At 45.3% G+C, this 21581-nt stretch overlaps 1 protein-coding gene across 4 annotated transcripts in view; it reads right to left on the bottom strand.

The window, feature by feature from the left end:
* The window catches only part of TRPM4 (transient receptor potential cation channel subfamily M member 4), a 215750-nt gene that overhangs the window by 73165 nt on the left and 121004 nt on the right, over positions 1–21581 (bottom strand). The window contains exon 1 of one of the 4 annotated variants that reach the window (XM_056541828.1): positions 17331–17465. The exons of the other annotated variants lie outside the window; for them this stretch is intronic. Coding sequence (XP_056397803.1) covers positions 17331–17357 — 27 coding nt within the window. The 5' untranslated portion in view covers positions 17358–17465. Of the gene's footprint in view, positions 1–17330; positions 17466–21581 lie in introns of those variants that run through there. 4 annotated transcript variants of the gene reach the window in all.

Below are 21581 nucleotides of genomic sequence, written 5' to 3'. Positions count from 1 at the left end.
TAATATTAATATATGGGTATAGGGGTTATGAGCAGACAGGGCCTCGTGAGGATATCCCTATAGAAAGGCGCTGTCTTAGTAAGATAGCCCATTTAACAGGCAACAAAATACTGCATATAATCAATAGGAGGATCTATCTGAATAAGTTTATTCCATCCAAAGCTCAGTGAAGACTTGGTTATCTATCAGTAAGGAACGCCCTATGTCATATTGATTGTCACTCCTTATCACAGTAATAAAACTCCTCAAGGCCTGGATCAATAGAGGAGACTCCAAGTATTACCTGGACGAGCAGATGAGAACAGGTTGTGAAAGTTTTGTACAATGGTTTTTAATTAAAGGGGTACTATGGAAAACTTTTTTTTTTTTTTTAAATCAACTGATGCCAGAAAGTTAAACAGATTTGTAAATTACTTCTATTAAAAAAAATTCTTAATCCTTCCAGTACTTATTAGTGGCTGTATACTACAGAGGAAATTATTTTCTTTTGGGATTTCTTTTCTGTCTGACTGTCACGATTCGGCTGGCTGGTGGTGGATCCTCTATGCCAGAGAGGGATTGGCGTGGACCGTGTCGGTGGACCGGTTCTAAGTTGCTACTGGTATTCACCAGAGCCCGCCGCAAAGCGGGATGGTCTTGCAGCGGCGGTAGCAACCAGGTCGTATCCACCAGCAACGGCTCAACCTCTCTGACTGCTGAGATAAGCGCGGTACAAGGGAGTAGACAAGAGCAAGGTCGGACGTAGCAGAAGGTCAGGGCAGGCAGCAAGGATCGTAGTCAGGGGCAACCGCAGGAGGTCTGGAACACAGGCTAGGAACACACAAGGAAACGCTTTCACTGGCACAATGGCAACAAGATCCGGCGAGGGAGTGCAGGGGAAGTGAGGTATAAGTAGGGAGTGCACAGGTGAATGTACTGATTAGACCTGCTGCGCCAATCAGTGGCGCAGTGGCCCTTTAAATCGCAGAGACCCGGCGCGCGCGCGCCCTAAGGAGCGGGGCCGTGCGCGCCGGGACAGCACAGACGGGGAACGGGTCAGGTACGGGAACCGAGATGCGCATCGCGAGCGGGCGCGTCCCGCATCGCGAATCGCATCCCGGCTAGGAGCAATATCGCAGCGCACCCGGTCGGCAGGTCTGACCGGGGCGCTGTGAATGAGAGAACGCTGCGAGCGCTCCGGGGAGGAGCGGGGACCCGGAGCGCTCGGCGTAACACTGACCACAGTGCTCTCTGCTGCTGACACGTCTGTCCATGTCAGGGACTGTCCAGAGCAGGAGAAAATCCCCATAGAAAACATATGCTGCTCTTGACAGTTCCTAAAATGGACAGAGGTGTCAGCAGAGAGCACTGTGACTCTGTAGTATACAGCCGCTAAAAAGTAGTGGAAGGATTAAGAATTTTTAATAGAAGTAATTTACAAAACTATTTAACTTTCTGGCCCCAGTTGATTTAGAAAATAAATAAATAAATAAAAAGTTTTCCACCGGAGTACCCCTTTAAAGTATGGTTAGCTACTAGACAACTCTTCGGTCACCTGAACTCAATGGGCATTAAACGGGTTGTCCTTAAAATCTGGTTCAATCTGCTGAGCACCCTCCAGCCACCACCACCCCCCCCCCCCCCCCCCCACTTCCCCCATGAACTTTTTCCTTCCAACTGTGTTAATTTTCTGCACTAGATTTTACTCTTATTTCAGAAAACATAGACAAGAATAAACCATGTTTCCAAACAAGATATTGCATGCCTCACATATTTCTGTGACACGAAGATCACAAATGTTTATTATCTCTAAGCTCTAAGCCAATTTCATAAATATATGAAACTAAAACTGCTCTGAGGTATATATGTCCCGGGCTATTCTGTAGATATCAGGGCGTAACATTTACTGTGTGCATCCTAGATATTTAAGTTGGTAACAAATTTGCCTGAAGTCACCCAGAGAATAAAGAGTATAAAGCTGAAGACACAGTTTTTGGTGAATTTTTTGATATAGGATTTTCAGACTTGCTGACTTCCAATAGGAAGTCAATCCCTTCTGTTCTATTTCCCGCTTCATTTGAATGACTTTAGTTCAAGAAACTGTATCGACAACTGCAACAGAATAATGGAGTAAATTGAATTCTCAACAGATATTAATGGGTTACCGTATTTTTCGCCCTATAGGACGCACCGGCGTATAAGACGCACCCAATTTATAGGTGCAAAATCTAAAAAAATTTTGATTTTGAACCCAATAGTGGTCTTCAACCTGCGGACCTCCAGATGTTGCAAAACTACAACTCCCAGCATGCCCGGACAGCCGTTGGCTGTCCGGGCATGCTGGGAGTTGCAGTTTTGCAACATCTGGAGGTCCGCAGATTGAAGACCACTGCATAGGAGGTAATACTCACGTGTCCCCGCCGCTCCGGACCCGTCACCGCTGCCCTGGATGTCGCTCCATCGCTGTCGCCGTGTCCCCGTCGCTCCGGAATGTCTCTGCTGCCAGCCGGGTATCCTCGTTCTCCGTCGCCGCATTCACGTCGTTACGCACGCCGACGCACGTACGCGACGACGTGATGACGAGGAAGGAGAGCGCCGGCCATACAGGGGATCCCTGAACGGAGAAGACACCGAGGAGGCAGGTAAGGTCCCTCCCGGTGTCCTGTAAGCACTAACCCAGCTATTCAGTCGGGCTGTTGGGGTGTGAAATCGCGGTAAAATCGCGGCGGTCCCGAACAGCCCAACTGAACAGCCGGGTTAGTGGTTAGTGTCACTTTCCCTTCAGACGCGGTGGTCAGCTTTGATCGCCGCGTCTGAAGGGTTAATACAGAGCATCACCGCGATTGGTGATGTCCTGTATTAGCCGGGGGTCCCGGCCGTTGATGGCCGCAGGGACCACAGCGATAGGGGTGTATTCGCCGTATAAGACGCACCGACTTTTTCCCCCCAGTTTTGGGGAAGAAAAAGTGCGTCTTATACGGCGAAAAATACATTATTTGGTCGGTGATGCTGCATGGAATATTATGCATCCAAACCAAGTGTGCAATAGGGGGGGGGTCATCCTGGTCTCTGGCAGCAGAACAAATAGACCAGTACTTCTAGACCAGTGTTTCCCAACCAAGGTGCCTCCAGTAAAACTACAACTCACAGCATGCCAGGACAGCCTTTGGCTAATACCCTTACCTTGACTTTACCCTATAATGTGTAGCCAAGACCAAAAATTTGAAGGTAATCTAAGAAAATATCAAGTGTAGAGAATCTGGGAAAGAACCGGCACTGTGTACAGGACTCCTGGTCCAGGTGGGTCCCATAAACTTCAAATCCAAAAGAAGAAGAAGCAACACTCCGAAGTAACAAGAAATAGTGTGATTTTATTCAACCATCAAGTTACAGTGCTACGTTTTGGTATTTACAATGAGACCTTTCTCAAGCCCTTAAATGGGCACTGTCAGATACAAAAACTTTTGATATGTTGTAAAGCATGTACAACCAATAGGTTTTGCAATTGCTTTCATTAGAAATCTTTCAGTATTTCATACTGAAAAGCCAGTCAAACAACTGCCCCCCCCCTGCCTGCTTGGACACATACTAGTCCTGCTGTGTCCATGCGTCATCACCTATGTCATGGACACACTTCCTTGATTGACAGCTGAGAGCGCAGGGCTCAGAGCTGGAGGAAAAATCCTCCCACTGTCAGCTTGTGTCCCGCTTCTGTCAGTGAGGACAAGCTGGGAGTTGTAGTTTTGCTAATAATAGGGGAGATGTGAGCAGACAGCATACTGAGGGAGGGGGCGGAGACCTGCACAGTCAGGCCACACCCCTCCATTTGAGTGAGTTAAATTAAAAGTGTAATAACAAAATACATTTATGCTCATGGTCAGGATTAGGTACTGAGTGATATATTAAAAAATATGACGGGTACGCTTTAAGAAAGGTCTCACTGTGAAGACCGAAACGTAGCACTGTAACTTGATGGGTGAATAGAACCACGCTATTTCTTGTTACTTCGGAGTGCCGCTTCTTCTTCTGTTGGATTTTAATAAAATATCAAGGTATAGTAGAAAAGCCTTTTTAAAGAAATTGTCATCTCTTTCACCCACACTAAACCAAATACACTGGGTTATAGTGCGGGTGAACAGGAGACAGTCCGGTGCCCAGTCCTTCTGAAGGTCAATTTCTTTCTTCGACGAATTGCCCACTGGAGGCAGGCAATATTCATGTGGCGCTGGTCACGAGAGCGCTTCAGCGAGTGCTCAAGTGACCAGCGTCCATGAATACTCACATTCACCTGGCGGGCCCACCTCCAGTGTGCAATTTGCCAAAGAAAGAAGCTGATCTTCAGAGGGACCGGGCGTCGGACTGCAGGTACGTATGTTAATCAGAGACCCCACATTGGTCTCTTGTTCACCCGCACAATGATCATTTTCCTTTAATCCTTCTGCTGCCCCTCACTTAACCCAGTGAAGAAATATAAGGTTGTAAAAGCTTCCACATGAGAGACATGCTTCTTGTACTATTGAGAAACCTCATTTGACATCACCAACATGACTTCTGTGCATGTATCAGCTCAAGAGATCAGGGTCAACCCAACACAGTCACCAGCCACTAATTTACAGAATGTCTTAAGATAATTGAAAATGGTAAATACAATAAAATAATCAGAATAAATTAATCCAATAATAACAAGGATTGTTGTACATTACACTGATATGAATATGGAGGCTGCTCTTGATGGTAGATTTCGTAATCTTCCATGGATACAGATGAGGTCATGATGCAAAACAAATGACAAACTAAAACACATTCATGATAGGACAATGTCTAGCGCTCCTGAACAGATATAGGGTGTGTTAGCATTACATTTAATATAAAAGTACTTTTTGCATTTATTCTATATTCATTGTCATCAGGAGATTAAAAAAAGGGGCTGTTCCACCAGACATATTCCCTATCTACAGGACAGGTGATGAGTGTATGATTGTGGGGGAAATCCGACTGCTGGGACCAGTACTTGAGAACAGGGTCCCAAGTCTTTCACTGGAGTGGAGCGGTGGTCACACATGTTCACCACAGTTCCATTCATTGTCTGCTGACAGCTCCCATAGACAATGAATGGAGTATAAAGTCCTGATGGTAACCATAAGTGGCCATCATCTAAGGAGGTCAAGAGAAGACAACTCCTTTGATTTCCAGTCTTAGGCCATTTATATTTTAGTAAAAGCTATATCTTTAAGTTAACCCTTGTTGTACATAACAGGCTAATCTATGCCACACACACTTTTTTGTTGACTAATGGAAGGTATTCTTTCTACAATGACATAATGCCCCACGTGCTACATTCAGATAAAGGGACTATGATTATTTCATAGACCATTGTTGAGGCAGGTGTATGCTATTGAATGGAGCCACTAACTAAACATACATGAAGGCCGGGTAACCATTACGATAAATTAAAGGCTTCATGTACAAGAAGAGAATGAAGACTATGCACAGTATGGCAGCTATGCAGGGGGTTGAAATATTACCATGGGACTGGAGCCAAGCTATATATCTTAAAAGCTAAAAACAAGTTAAAAACCATAGAGGGAGATTTATTATTGCTTTTAGAAATTTTTTTTTGTTTACGTTTTGGCGCAGTTCAGGCGCAAGCAGCATATTTAGCGACTTTTATGCATCTTTTGATATAAACAGTTTCACTCTTTTTGCCTACCCGTAGAACTTTTTCTTTTTGACCATGCAGTGGTCACGTATTTATCATTTGCGTCTTTTGTCAAAAGTCACTATTTTGTACACAAAGGTACATTTTTAGGCCCAATCCACACCCCCTACCAGTAGACGTGAGAATCACTTCTACCTTCTGCAATTCAACCTTTAACCTCTTGTGGACGACAGTGTCCCACTCTCCTTCTTTGACAGTCGCTCAGGAGCTGATCACGGGTCATAGCTGGGTGGTCCTGGCAGCTATCTGCCACCAGGACCCATCTCTAATGCCAGACATCACCGATCACGGTGATGCCCAGCTTTAACCCCTTAGACACTGCAATCAAATTTGATTGTAGCATCTAAAATGCAAGTAAAATGTCACGGCAGCCCTGGGAAAGTAAGTAAAACATCTAGATAAAGTGTATGTGATAGAGCTTTTCCCACTACATAGAGCTGCGCAAAATTCATCATCCTGCTGCTCTTCTTGATAAATAAGATGGACGCTAGTCAAACCCACCACCCAAATAAATGGGGGGAAATAGCTCTACCGTAGACATTCTTTGATAAATCTGGGCCATAATGTTTCACTGTATTTTTAGGAAAATGCTGTTGGAAGGCTGACTGCCACCATTTTATTTACTTTTCCAGAATGAAGAGGATAGGATGGGTATGGTGGCTGTTCCCAAGACTGGGCCTAAGTACTCTGCAGTATCTTATTCCACCTCCCCTGATCAGACACAAGCTTTAGTTAAGTTTGGGTAAGGATATGTTTGCAAGTAAAAAAAAAAAATAAAAGAAAACATCCACAGGCCTGTTAGATGAGCATGGAAGACATCAAACCCTAGACCAGACCCCTAAAATCATAAGACCCCAGGCCAAACCCAAAATTAATTAAACCCCAGATCAAACCGCTAAATTTATTTGGACACTAGACCAGACTCCTCAATTCATTCACTGTGTGCAGCTTATATATGTGAGATACACAGAAACCAAGTGTTTCACCTGTACAAGCTGCACAACCAAACACCACATAGCAATACTATGCCAATGCATAATAAGATCACTTTTGGTTATGTGTTTTTTGAAAACACTGTTCAAAACACTACACTATGTGCAGTCTCAGGCTAATTTGCTAATGAAAGGGATGTTCCAAGAGTCAATAGAAATTCAATGGTCCCTCAACTTACAATGGACATTTTTAACATACAATGGTCTTTTCTGGACCATTATGACTTTATCCCAGAATCAACATACAATGATATGGTCAGTCCTGATTTGTGAAACATGTCAATGGCTTAAAGAACTGAGCAGTCACTGGAAAAACAACAGTATTACTGAAGCGTATGCTTTAAATTTCTGTCTGGTAGCGCCTCCCTACAGTACAGGGCGGTATTACATGTTATATATTACCGTATTTTTCGCCGTATAATATGCACTTTTTCTTGGGGGGGAAAAGTTGGTGCGTCTTATACGGCGAATGCACACCTATCGCGGCGGTCCCTGCGGCCATCAACGGCCGGGACCCGCGACTAATACAGCATATCACCGATCGCGGTGATGCCCTGTATTAACCCTCCAGACGTGGCGATCAAAGCTGACCACCGCGTCTGAAGCGAAAGTGACACTAACCCGGCTGCTCAGTCGGGCTGTTCAGGACCACCGTGCTGAAATCGCAGGGTCCCGAACAGCTTACAGGACACCGGGAGGGACCTTACCTGCCTCCTCGGTGTCTGCTCCGTGCCGGGATCCCCTGCATGGCCGGCGCTCTCCGTCGACGTCATCACGTCGTCGCGCACGCCGTCCCGTCATACAATAGGAGCGGCGTGCATAACAATGTGATGACGGCAACGGAGAGCGTGGATCCTGGGGAAGAAGACGTCCAGAGCGTCGGGGACACCACGGCGACGCGGCGACAGCGATGGAGCGACATCCAGGGCAGCGGTGACGAGCGGTGACGGGTCCGGAGCGGCGGGGACACGTGAGTATTACCTCCTATACCAGTGGTCTTCAACCTGCAGACCTCCAGATGTTGCAAAACTACAACTCCCAGCATGCCCGGACAGCCAACGGCTGTCCGGGCATGCTGTGAGTTGTAGTTTTGCAACATCTGGAGATCCGCAGGTTGAAGATCACTGTTGGGTTCAGAATCTTTTTTTCTAGATTTTGCACCTTTAAAATTGGGTGCGTCTTATATGCCGGTGCGTCCTATAGGGCGAAAAATACGGTACTCTTTACCTGTGCCAGGGTTAGCTGCTCATTTGGACACCAGGTGAGGGCGGCTCCATTTTACTTTTTTGGGACACTGTGTACTGTACAGGACCCTGAAGAAGCTCCTGTCCTCTACATAGACAGTGATTACAGCCCCAGCAGATCTTTATTACTTTTATATGCAAGGACTTGCTTTATCTTTATTAGGTAAAGATAAAACTACTTATTTTTCTTTAATCCTCACTTTTAGTTATTTTTGGATGACATTCTGGGGTTTCAGAACCAATTCCCAGGTTTCCATAGAGTTATGGTCTCAACATACAATGGTTACAACATACAATGGTCGTCCTGGTACCAATTAATATTGTACCTTCAGGGAAAGCTCTACTGTCAGCAGAATATGCCACAAAACAAAAGCAGAACACTCACCAGTTAAACAGGCACTGTGACATTTAAAAAAACTTTGCATTGATCAGTAGTACAAGTGGATATTAGAAACATTTATAATACATCATATTTAAACAAAAAAAGCTTCTTTCTCAAATCGTCTTCTCTGAAAATCATCTAAGCTTTTTCCTGTATCTGTAAGACAAGCAATACAAGTGTATGGTGTGGGAAGGAGGGAGCTCCACCCACCAGCTATGGGAGAACTGGAAATTAGAGAAGAAGGCTGCAGAGCAGAAATCAACTGAAAATTTTCATATACAAGTAATATAATGGCCAGAAATAGTGCTACTCTTCATGTACACACACAAGGCAGCTAAAATGACAGGTATGCTGCTTCAGTGCCAAGGATCTGGATGTGGTTCCCCACCAGTCTTTGTCTACATAGATGCCAGCAACATAATATGCCAGGCAGACCAATCATTGACCTTAGTGGGCATACCAGTAAGTACGACACATGGCCAGAGAGGCGAAAGGCTGGAATCAGAATTAAAGCTGATATAGCGACATCATCATGGCTGGCATATAAACCAAGACTGGCTAAAGACCATTTTGAGCGCTGGAGCAGCGAGTGACTTAAAGGGGTATTCCAGGCAAAACCTTTATATATATATATATATATATATATATATATATATATATGTATATATATATATATCAACTGGCTCCGGAAAGTTAAACAGATTTGTAAATTACTTCTATTAAAAAATCTTAATCCTTCCAATAGTTATTAGCTTCTGAAGTTTTCTGTCTAACTGCTCAATGATGATGTCCCGGGAGCTGTGCATGATGGGAGAATATCCCCATAGGAACTGCACAGGACGTGAGTCATCAGAGAGCAGTTAGACAGAACACAACAACTCAACTTCAGAAGCTAATAACTATTGGAAGGATTAAGATTTTTTAATAGAAGTAATTTACAAATCTGTTTAACTTTCCGGAGACAGTTGATATATATAAAAAAGTTTTGGCCTGGAATACCCCTTTAACAGGTGAGTCATGTGTATTGTTTCTTTGTTTTGTTTTTTTAATTACATATTCTGCTGCCAGGATTTTGTACTCTTTTATTTCATCACAACAAGCCTAGTAGTAATGGTATTATAAATATTCTGCATGTCCTAAATGATGTAGTGATAAAAAATGATCAAAGGAAAAGTCAAAACAAACACAAGATGACTTTACCCTGTAAGGAACAATTACTAAAGTGCTACACATGTGCGCTACATTAGATGCCAAAAATAATACCGCAACTCTCAATGGCCACTTTGTATGAGGTAAGTGGGTAGAAATAAAAAACATTTAAAAAAAAAAAGGAACTACAAAGCTACCAAGACAATGAGTCTTTCTGACTGCATCCTCTGCTATAGACATTATATACTTTTAGACTGACCTTCCACTGCAGGGACAGATAACGCTGGATGTATGTTTATCTAATATCCTGTATTAGGGTAGTGTTTCCCAACCAATGTGCCTTCAGCTGTTGCAAAACTACAACTCCCAGCATGCCCGCATGCTGGGAGTTGTAGTTTTGCAACAGCTGGAGGCACACTGGTTGGGAAACACTGTGCTAGGAGCTAAGGCAACAAATGGCCTCAACTTTTTTCCGTTCTGGAATCTTTTTCATTCACAAGGAAGCCTTGGATGAACAACACTGCACTCCTTCCCAGATATGTATTTGTAAATGGGGATTTGCATATGTGAACAACGATGCGATTGTGGCTGCAATTTCACATTTGTTTTGATCTAAAATGCGAAAAATTACAGTTTCCCATGCGCCCATATTCCCAGCATTGGAATAACAGCCAAATACCATACATTTTTGCCTTTTCTTGCATTCATAAATTGTCAGGCCGGGTTCACTCTACAGAATTTTCTAGTGTAATTCCACTTAGAAATTCCACTACAGCATGATCCCATTGCAATCAATGGGTTTCCGCTGCAGTGTGAACATTGCGGAATTTCTGTCACTGAAATTTTGCCACCAGAAAGAATGATATTTCGGTCCCAGAAACACAGAGGTTTCCGAGACTGGAGCAGCAGCCCCGCATAGAGATAGAGAATAATGTTTCATGTGTATGCCTTGTGCTTACCTGTTTTTGCTGATGGGGTAGGCTGAGTTTTTAGCCATATTGATTTCTAGTTTATCGCTGAAATGACTTTAAAATGCTGCCTACATTGCTTCCTGCAGATCTGCAGCGGATTTGCTGTAGAAGAATTTTCTACCCATTGAAGTCAATGGGCAGCAGATCTGCAGCAAAAAAATGCACATGTGAACATACCCTTAACCCCTTCCCGGTATGGGGTGTATGCATACACCCCAGCACCCGACACGTTCGCGCGCTGGGACGTATGCATACAGCCTAGTGATCTCTAACACTGCAGCGCAGGAGATCAGCGGCGGGACCTGGCTGTCAATCACAGCCGGAGTCCCGCCGCAGCTGCCGGAGCCGCGATTGCGGGTCGCCCTTGTTTGCTATGGTAATAGGAGGTCAGATCATGACCTCCTGTCTGCCCGCTACGGAAGCCTGTAAGATCCAGCCATAGGTTGGATCGCACAGGCTGTACAGTGTGCAGATGATCGGGTCATACTGTGCTGCAGTACAAATCTATTGCAGCATAGTATAACCTGTAAAAAGTGTAAAAAATATAATAAAAAGTTCTTCAATAAAAGTATGAAGTGTAAAAAAAAATTTTTTTTCAATGCCCCTTTCCCAATAAAAGCCCTGTATTATCACCAAAAAAGATCAAAAACACAAATCATATATATGATAGGTATTGCCACATCCGCAATGACGTGCACTATAAAACTATACTGTTAATTAGCCTGCACGGTGAACGCCGTAAAAAAAAAGCAACAAAAAAGGGCAAAATTTGCAAATTTTTGTACGAATAGCGGAATAAAGAAGATAAAATGGTAGAACATATCACAAAAATTATACCAATAAAAAGTACAGCTCATCCCGCAAAAAATAAGCCCTTACTCAATGGCGTCGGACAAAAAATAAAAAAAGTTACGGCTGCTGGAAAATGAATGGCAGAAAAACAATTTTGCTCAGAAAAAGAAAAAGCACATAGAAAGCGATATAAAATGGGTATCGCCATAATCGTACTGACCCACAGAATAAATATAACGTCACTTTTACTGCACAGTGTACAGTTTTTACAGTTTTTCGCAAGATTTTGAAGTTTTTCACAAAAAATGCTGCATGTACCAACAAAAATGCACCACTTATATAAAGTACAATATGTCACGAAAAAAAACAATCTCAGAATCGCTCCGCTAAGAAAAAGCGTTCTGAAGTTATTATTATTTAAAGAGATACATGTCAAATAAAATAAAAATAAAAACAGCCTGGTCATTAAGGTAAAAAATGGGTCCTTCAGGAAGTTCTTTTCTTTTTTAATTTCCTTTCTGTTTGACCACAGTGCTCTCTGCTGACACCTCTGTCCATTTTAGGAATTGTCCAGAGAATGAGCAAATCCCCATAGCAAACCTCTCCTGCTCTGGGCAGTTCCTAAAATGGACAGAGGTGTCAGCAGAGAGCACTGTGGTTGTTACGCCTAGCGCTCCGGGTCCCCGCTCCTCCCCGGAGCGCTCACGGCGTCTTTCTCCCTGCAGCGCCCCGGTCGGTCCCGCTGACCGGGAGCGCTGCACTGTCATGGCCGTTGGGGATGCGATTCGCACAGCGGGACGCGCCCGCTCGCGAGTCGCATCCCAGGTCACTTACCCGTCCCGGTCCCCTGCTGTCATGTGCTGGCGCGCGCGGCTCCGCTCTCTAGGGCGCGCGCGCGCCAGCTCTCTGAGACTTATAGGGCCAGTGCACCAATGATTGGTGCCTGGCCCAATTAGCTTAATTGGCTTCCATCTGCTCCCTGCCTTTGTCTGGCCTCCTCCCATGCACTCCCTTGCCGGATCTTGTTGCCTTGTGCCAGTGAAAGCGTTTAGTGTGTCCAAAGCCTGTGTACCTGAACTTCTGCTACCCATCTTGACTACGAACCTTGCCGCCTGCCCCCGACCTTCTGCTACGTCTGACCTTGCCTCTGCCTAGTCCTTCTGTTCCATGCCAATCCCTCGCTGACACAGAGGATCCACTACCTGGAAGCCGAATCGTGACAGTAGATCCGGCCATGGATCCCGCTGAGGTGCCGCTGCCAAGTCTCGCTGATCTTCCCACGGTGGTCGCTCAGCAATCGCAGCAGATTGCCCAACAAGGACAGCAGCTGTCGCAGTTGACCGCCATGTTACAGCAACTTCTGCCTCTGCTACAGCAGCAACCATCTCCTCCGCCAGCTCCTGCACCTCCTCCGCAGCGAGTGGCCGCTCCTAACCTCCGCTTGTCCCTGCCGGACAAATTTGATGGGGACTCTAAACTCTGCTGTGGATTTTTGTCTCAGTGTTCCCTGCATATGGAGATGTTGTCGGACTTGTTTCCTTCAGAACGGTCTAAGGTGGCGTTCGTAGTAAGCCTTCTTTCAGGAAAGGCCTTGTCTTGGGCCACACCGCTCTGGGACCGCAATGATCCTGCCACAGCCACAGTCCAGGCCTTCTTCGCTGAACTCCGGAGTGTCTTCGAGGAGCCAGCCCGAGCTTCTTCTGCCGAGACTGCCCTGTTGAACCTGGTCCAGGGTAATTCTTCCGTTGGCGAGTACGCCATACAATTCCGTACTTTTGCTTCTGAACTATCCTGGAATAATGAGGCTCTCTGCGCGACCTTTAAAAAAGGCCTATCCAGTCGCATCAAGGATGTGCTGGCCGCACGAGAGATTCCTGCCAACCTCCAAGAACTCATCCATTTGGCTACCCGCATTGACATGCGTTTTTCTGAGCGACACCAAGAGCTCTGCCAGGAAAAAGACTTAGATCTCTGGGCACCTCTCCCACAGCATCCTTTGCAGTCTTCGCCTGGGCCTCCCGCCGAGGAGGCCATGCAAGTGGATCGGTCTCGCCTGACCCAGGAAGAGAGGAATCGCCGTAGAGAAGAAAATCTCTGTCTTTACTGTGCCAGTACCGAGCATTTCTTGGTGGATTGCCCTATCCGTCCTCCACGCCTGGGAAACGCACGCACGCACCCAGCTCACGTGGGTGTGGCGTCTCTTGGTTCCAAGTCTGCTCCTCCACGTCTCACGGTACCCGTGCGGATTTCTTCTTCAGCCAACTCCTCCCTCTCAGCCGTGGCCTGCTTGGACTCCGGTGCCTCTGGAAATTTTATTTTGGAGTCGTTTGTTAATAAATTCAGCATCCCGGTGACCCGTCTCGTCAAGCCGCTCTACATTTCCGCGGTCAACGGAGCCAGATTGGACTGCACCGTGCGTTACCGCACAGAGCCCCTCCTCATGTCTATTGGACCCCACCTTGAGAGGATTGAGTTCTTCATTCTCCCCAACTGTACCTCTGAGGTCCTCCTCGGTCTGCCTTGGCTCCGGCTTCATTCCCCCACCATTGATTGGACCACCGGGGAGATCAGGAACTGGGACTCTGCCTGCCACAGAAAGTGCCTCTCCCCCCCTCCCAGTCCCGTCAGGCAAGCCTCTGTGCCTCCCCATGGCCCCCGTCCTGGTGTCACACTGCCCCGTGCCAGGCCTCGCCCTCTGCCCTCCCTCCCCATCCCCACTCCTGCTGTACTGCCTGCCATTGAGGAAACCCTCCATTCTTTCCCGCTGTCCTCATCCCAGGGGAGGCAGTTACCGGACAAAGAGAAGGGGAGACCTAAGGGGGGGGGTACTGTTACGCCTAGCGCTCCGGGTCCCCGCTCCTCCCCGGAGCGCTCACGGCGTCTTTCTCCCTGCAGCGCCCCGGTCGGTCCCGCTGACCGGGAGCGCTGCACTGTCATGGCCGTTGGGGATGCGATTCGCACAGCGGGACGCGCCCGCTCGCGAGTCGCATCCCAGGTCACTTACCCGTCCCGGTCCCCTGCTGTCATGTGCTGGCGCGCGCGGCTCCGCTCTCTAGGGCGCGCGCGCGCCAGCTCTCTGAGACTTATAGGGCCAGTGCACCAATGATTGGTGCCTGGCCCAATTAGCTTAATTGGCTTCCATCTGCTCCCTGCCTTTGTCTGGCCTCCTCCCATGCACTCCCTTGCCGGATCTTGTTGCCTTGTGCCAGTGAAAGCGTTTAGTGTGTCCAAAGCCTGTGTACCTGAACTTCTGCTACCCATCTTGACTACGAACCTTACCGCCTGCCCCCGACCTTCTGCTACGTCTGACCTTGCCTCTGCCTAGTCCTTCTGTTCCACGCCAATCCCTCGCTGACACAGAGGATCCACTACCTGGAAGCCGAATCGTGACAGTGGTCAGACAGAAAGGAAATTCAAAAAGAGAAGAACTTCCTGTGGAGCACACAGCAGCTGATAAGTACTGGAAGGGTTAAGATTTATTAATAGAAGTATTTTAAAAATCTGTTTAACTTTCTGGAACCAGTTGATTGACATTTTTTTTTCCCATTGGAGTACCCCTTTAAGGAGGAATGTTAAAGGGGTTATCCAGGAAAAAACCTTTTTTTATATATCAACTGGCTCCAGAAAGTTAACCAGATTTGTAAATTACTTCTATTAAAAAATCTTAATCCTTTCAGTACTTATGACCTTCTGAAGTTAAGTTTGTTCTTTTCTGTCTAAGTCCTCTCTGATGACACCTGTCTCGGGAAACGCCCAGTTTAGAAGAGGTTTGCTATGGGGATTTGCTTCTAAACTGGGCGTTTCCCGAGACAGGTGTCATCAGAGAGGACTTAGGCAAAAAAGAACAAACTTAACTTCAGAAGCTCATAAGTACTGAAAGGATTAAGATTTTTGAATAGAAGTAATTTACAAATCTGGTTAACTTTCTGGAGCCAGTTGATATATTAAGAAAAGTTTTTTCCTGGATAACCACTTTAATAGGGGAGAATGTGGTGTCTCACAGCCCATGGACCTCTGCATGTTTGTGGTGTGGACTTACAAAAACCCTATATGCCGCCATACAGATCCTGTACATGCAACAGCGTTTAATGCATGAGCCCTTCCTGAACAGATTTGACCTTTATATTTTGGGTTAAAGGGGTATTCCAGGATTTTTTTTTTTATTTGACTATGCTACAGGGGCTGTAAAGTTAGTGTAATACATAATATATTGTCTGTACCTGTGTGACGCTTTTCTCACAATTCTTCTGTGATTTTCACCCCAATATTTATTTTTAACAGCATACAAAATGACTGTTGTCTCAGATTTTTCCCAGGTTGCAATGCGGCCGAGACCTGACATCACTAGTCAGCTGATGACAGGGAGCCTGTCTGCTTCAATGGGTGGAGCGATCACTTGGTGGGAGAGAGATCAATCTGCAACTAATGCAACAGCTGTAGGCACCCTGATTGAAAACCACAGGTCTTTTGAATGGATGCTGCTCATTTATTTTTCAATGGGTGGGGTGGCTGATGTGTGGGAGGGAGAAAAATGGAATTATGGGATTTGTAGGCAAAGAAGAAAACTCAAAAAGGAGATACCAGTTGACAAAAAGCTAGCCACAGTGTTATGGTAATCTCACAACATAGCCATTTAGCCCCAAGACAAGCGCAGATGCTTCCTAAGCATGTCCATTACTGTCCGCCAGATACGCACTAAAATCACCTTATGGGGGATAACCCCTTTAACCTCAGCGACAACCCCTGTAATGGCCACCATTCTGTCCATCACATAGCTCTCCCATGTGCAGATAAAACAGAATAGAATTTTAAAACAAACTTAACTTAGCTGATCCATTCAGTATAAGGTTTCATTTGAGAATAACCTAAAACACATTCTTCTACTGCATTTTTTCCTTTGATGATCTAAGTCTGTGAGAATGTATTTCTTGGCACAATACAGTAGTAAAAAGAAATTAAATATGACAAGTCGCCCTGGTCTGTTCTTCGATAAAGGGCCAGAGACTACAATATCAACTCCCAGAACGTTGCTAGCCGGCATTTTACCAGCACTGCCGGTAATTCGGCCACCCTGCCAGTATTTTTATGATAAAAATACCGGCAATGCAATGGCCAGTATTTATCCAGCCAATTCTCCAACTCCTGGAATGTTGCACCATATACTAGACCAGTGGTTCCCAACCAGAGCGCCTCCAGCTGTTGCAAAACTGCACCTCCCAGCATGCCCGGACAGCCAACGGCTGTCCGGGCATGCTGGGAGTTGCAGTTTTGCAACAGCTGGAGGCATCCCGGTTGGGAAACATTGACCTATACTATATACTACTATATAGTCCAACATGCTAGGAGTTGTAGTTTTCATTTGGGGCAGCTGCTGAGCTACAGGCTGTATCAGGGCATGCATGGAGTTGTAGTTTTGCAACAGCTGGAGGCACCCCCGGTTGAGAAACATTGACCTATACTATTATATAATCCAACATGCTGGGAGTTGTAGTTTTCGTTTGGGGCAGCTGCTGAGCAATAGGCTGTATCAGGGCATGTTGGGAGTTGTAGTTTTGCAACAGCTGGAGACACCCCCGGTTGGGAAACATTGACTTATACTATATACTACTATATAATCCAACATGCTAGGAGTTGTAGTTTTCATTTGGGGCAGCTGCTGAGCCACAGGCTGTATCAGGGCATGCTGGGAGTTGTAGTTAGTAACTAACTGCAACTCCCGAATTTAATTTAAAAAAAAAGCATTCAAAAAGTCACATCAAAACAAAAATGGTACTGTTAAAAACGACAGATTGGGGTGCAAAAAATGAGCCCTCATACAGCCCCCTATAAGGAGAAATAAAAAAGTTATAGGGGTCAGAATAGAACAAATTTTCCCCCACATATGTGTATCCTGTGATGTCACGCATATTTAATTAATTATGCAAATTAGCATGGCCAGTATTTTTTGGCAAGAAAGGTGGCACGTTGGCAACCCTAGTTGCAATAGGTGGAACGGTAAGCAGGATTCACTGTGCACCATCAGCAAGTCCACACCATACCTGTCTACATAACAACAGGCAAACACATAGTACATACCACATAGCTGTCCATCTCTGCACCTACCTGATCTTTAGTGACGGTGGTGGCCATCTTCCAGACGTCAAGGTGGCTCGTTCAGCCGGTGACCAGCCTGTTTCTGGAGCAGGGTTTTCTGTGTGCTTCCCCTGCTGCCGATAGTACTGGCAGCTAAGGAAGTTTAACTTCTAGACTGTGAGCGGATGGTGTTCCCTTACACTGTATGCCACACCTACAGACACAATCCTCCTTCTCCACCCTATTCTCTCTGTTATAAAATGCACACCTGCGTAGAACCTGTCCGTCAGGATTCTTCGGCTTATTGGTGGTTTTACATTGACCCCCGCTCTTCACTCACACTCAATGAATCAGCTTCTCTTTATAGCTAGAATAGAAATTGTTCACATAAGAAGTAAAGATATATGTATAAAGATTTAAGAAGTATAAGATATGCTGTAATGTAGACAGACAGATCTTGGGGTGAACAATAGAAGACCCCTGTGAAAGACCCAAGTGGTAACTTGATAATAGTGTTGAGTGCGAATATTCAAATAGCGGATTTTTACCGCATATATCGGCACTTCACGATTTTGTGAATATTTAGAATATCGCGAAATATATTCGTTATTCGTTTTTTTGTTTATTTTTTTCATACTACACATCACAATGATGCGTATTGCGTAAATAAATAGAGAGCCAGGAGTCAACCTGCTGAAGAGACAAAAAGAACAGAGGAGCGCGATCCTAGTGTATTATCAAAAACATTAAAAGCAAAGTATTCAACACATATGTGCTCTATCAGAGTTGATTATGCTCAGAGCATAACATCTACACCAGCGCATCAATAGTGGGTCAGCAGCCCAGGAGAACCCGATCATCCAAAGAGGTCGGCAGGCAGTTGTAAAGTAGACAATTAAAAAGGAAGAAATTTTCACCAAAGCCAGGCGCTTCTCCCAATAAAAAGTTATCTTTATTCCGTCAGGAAAGACATAAAAAGTTGGTATAAAAAGCACTTTCAACGCGTTTCTAGCTCAACTGAGCTCTTTATCAGGATGCACATAGAAGGTATAAATCATACCAATGTATATATAAGAAGCTCTGCAGTCTGTAGTACCGAAGCCCGCAATCACCGCTGTTCATTTGTGAGACGGCCGAGTCTCTAACAGCCTTACTATAGCACAAAGTTGCAAAATACTAAGATTTACATACTATCACTGCACAGCTAATATTGTTACAAGCGCAGTATCCTATATATATATTGCCTAATTGGACAAAGAGTCTAGCGCAGTGGTTCTTAACCTGGGTTCAATCGAAGCCCAGGGGTTTGGTGAGTCAGTCTCGTGGGTTCGGCCGAGGTCAAGACACACCCGACTCCAGGCCCGTCGCAACAGGACAGGCAAACCAAGCAATTGCTTGGGGCCCCGAGCAGAGCCGGTTTATGCCGTCCTGTAGCAACGGGGCAATACCCCCCCATCACTATTAACTCCCTGCAGCCCCGCGTTAAGTTTAAAACGCAGGGGCCGCCGGTAGATGATGTCCCGTGCGTGCGCCCATAGAAACTAAGGCACCGAGGACCGGAGGATATAGAAGGAGGAAGACGCACGCTGGCCAGCTTGGTAAGTGACCAGCGACACGTCATCTTCGGTGCTCCGACCACCGGTCCAGAGACCTACTGCTATAGCCGGAGCGGTGGTCAGAGCACTGAAGTGGGCAGTACACAGGCATACAGCTTCCAGCCATACACTGTATATGGCTGGAGGCTGTATGTCTGTGGGGGAACGGTGCCTACATAATGTGGGGGAACACTGCCTGCCTAATGTGGGGGAACACTGCCTGCCTAATGTGGGGGAACACTGCCTACATAATGTGGGGGAACACTGCCTGCCTAATGTGGGGGAACACTGCCTGCCTAATGTGGGGGAACACTGCCTGCCTAAGGTGGTGGAACCCTGCCTGCGCCTAATGTGTGGGAACACTGCTTGCGCCTAATGTGTGGGGGAACACTGCCTGCATCTAATGTGTGGGGGAACACTGCCTGCGCCTAATGTGTGGGGAAACACTGCCTGCGCCTAATGTGTCTTAATGGTGTTTTTTCTTTAATGGTTTTGTTCATTTTGTGCACCTAAGTATACTTAAATATATACCTCCTATGTTTTAAATTTGAAAAAATCCTATTTTATTTTTCCAATTAAGAGGGGTTTGGTGAATGCGCATATGAAACTGGTGGGGTTCAGTACCTCCGACAAGGTTAAGAACCACTGCCCTAGCGAGAGAATACCCCCCTGGATTATAAATGTGGAACTAAAAACTACAACAGAGACATCACTATATATCTTTACTGCATATATTATATCCAGGTTGAACCTACTACAGATGTGTGGACACTTTTTTATATCCCTTTTCAATTTTTATATAGAATTTTTAATTATATAGTATTTTTTGCTATACTAAATATTATATTATTTATTATAAATATCTAGTGTTTTGACCCACAAGGGCCCTGTGAATCACAGAACACAAACATATTTGTATCCTATATTTACCTAATAAAACATTTCTTCCAATGTTCACAACCCTGAGCCCCAATTGCTTTACTATTTTACCTATTTTCTGACACCGTGGGTAAAGGTGTTATTTGGGTTGCTGGGGTCCCAGGCGGTCAGGTAGATAGGAGCCTCTCCAAAATATTTTCCTTGTAAATAAAGAGTGATCATCGCTCCCTGCTTCCAGCTTGTTGTCCAAAGAAGGCGAACATGCGAAAATTCGCAAATATTGGCAATTCCAGAGGACACTGATCCCTCCCTTCTTTTAGCTTGTGGGCCAATGAGAAGTATGCAAATACAGTTGTCAGAGTTTAGCAACATCCCTAGCAACCAATAGGAAAGTAGTTAGTTGAAAGATATAATCGCGCATGCGCATTTTGCAAATTTCATTACGAATTTTGCATGAAAAAAAGTTAACTAATATGCAAAATTCACGAATATGACACAAATATTCCTCTATATATTCGCAAAATATAGCGAATTTTGATATGGCCTTTGCCGCTCATCACTACTTGATAACAGCGGAGTGGTGCCTGTTGACCACCTCATTCATGGCTCTCTATGAAATCCCTTATAGATGTGCCAACCCACTAGGAAAATCTGGATGTCAAAGTGTGAATCTTAGCTCCATACATGTGTTCTAATATACAGCAGGAAACGCAGGGTTTTTTTCTAAGAGATTTTCATGCTGCCTGAACCGCAAGACATTGGTCCTGGTAACTTCTGCCGACTTGTATTCACAGATTTCTGCCTATACTCAAAGGTAAAGATCTATCAATCAAGGCTGGTGGGGCAAGGAGAAGTTGCTGGGGACCACCATGATGACTTCAGGTGGCATGAAAGTGATGACTTTTTTTTACTTTTAAGGTAATAGGTCCCCCCTGTGCAGCTGTACAGGTTGCATATGGTATGTCCACCCAATGAGAATCCTACTACTAAGATCCTGTTTTAATAACCATTAGATGCCTCCTTTATTGATGGGGTCTTCATCACTTTTGATAGCAAGAACGGTGCTTTGTGTAGATATACAGAAATGTTGACAGAAACCCCAGTGAATCCATTGGCTTGCATTGAGGGGGCGGGGCGTGACGTCACACGGGGGCAGAGTCGTGACGTCACAATCTTCCGTCCCCGTGGTCGGGAGGAATTAGTCTGAGATCCTCCAGCGCTTCCGGAAACAGCTACAGGTGGGTGCTGCTTGCTATATTGCAAAATCTTATCCCCTATCCTTTGGATAGGGGATAAGATGTCTAGGGGCGGAGTACCCCTTTAATAAATCAATGGGTCCAGTTATTACTGTTTAGAATCCTTCTACAATGGACTGTTAAAGCATCATGGCTTCTGTTATAATGGAAGATGGAAATAGCTGAAAAAGTTACATTATTTTAAAGTACGGTGATCCCTCAACTTACAGTGGCCTCAGGATACAATATTTTCCACATGCAATGGACCATTGTAACTTGAAACCAGACTTAATATACAATGCTACAGACAGTCCAGATCTGCAAAAAGTGTCAATGGCTGGAAGAACCGACCAATCAGAATAGACATTCACTGGTAAAACACCTGTATTACTGAAGCACATGCAATGACTGGTGTCTGGTAGCGCCTCCATACAGTACAGGGAGGTATTACATGTTCTATTACCCATGCCAGGGTTTGCTGCTCCATGGACACCAGGCAAGGCCGGCTTCATATTTCTTTTTTTGGGATAATGACCCTGATTTACTATTGTCAACCCGACATGTTTTGTTCG

The sequence above is a fragment of the Hyla sarda genome, chromosome 10, assembly GCF_029499605.1.
Source record: "Hyla sarda isolate aHylSar1 chromosome 10, aHylSar1.hap1, whole genome shotgun sequence".
Taxonomy (NCBI): Eukaryota; Metazoa; Chordata; class Amphibia; order Anura; family Hylidae; genus Hyla; species Hyla sarda.
Note: the sequence above shows the minus strand (reverse complement) of the source record. Positions and strands in the feature narration are given on the sequence as shown.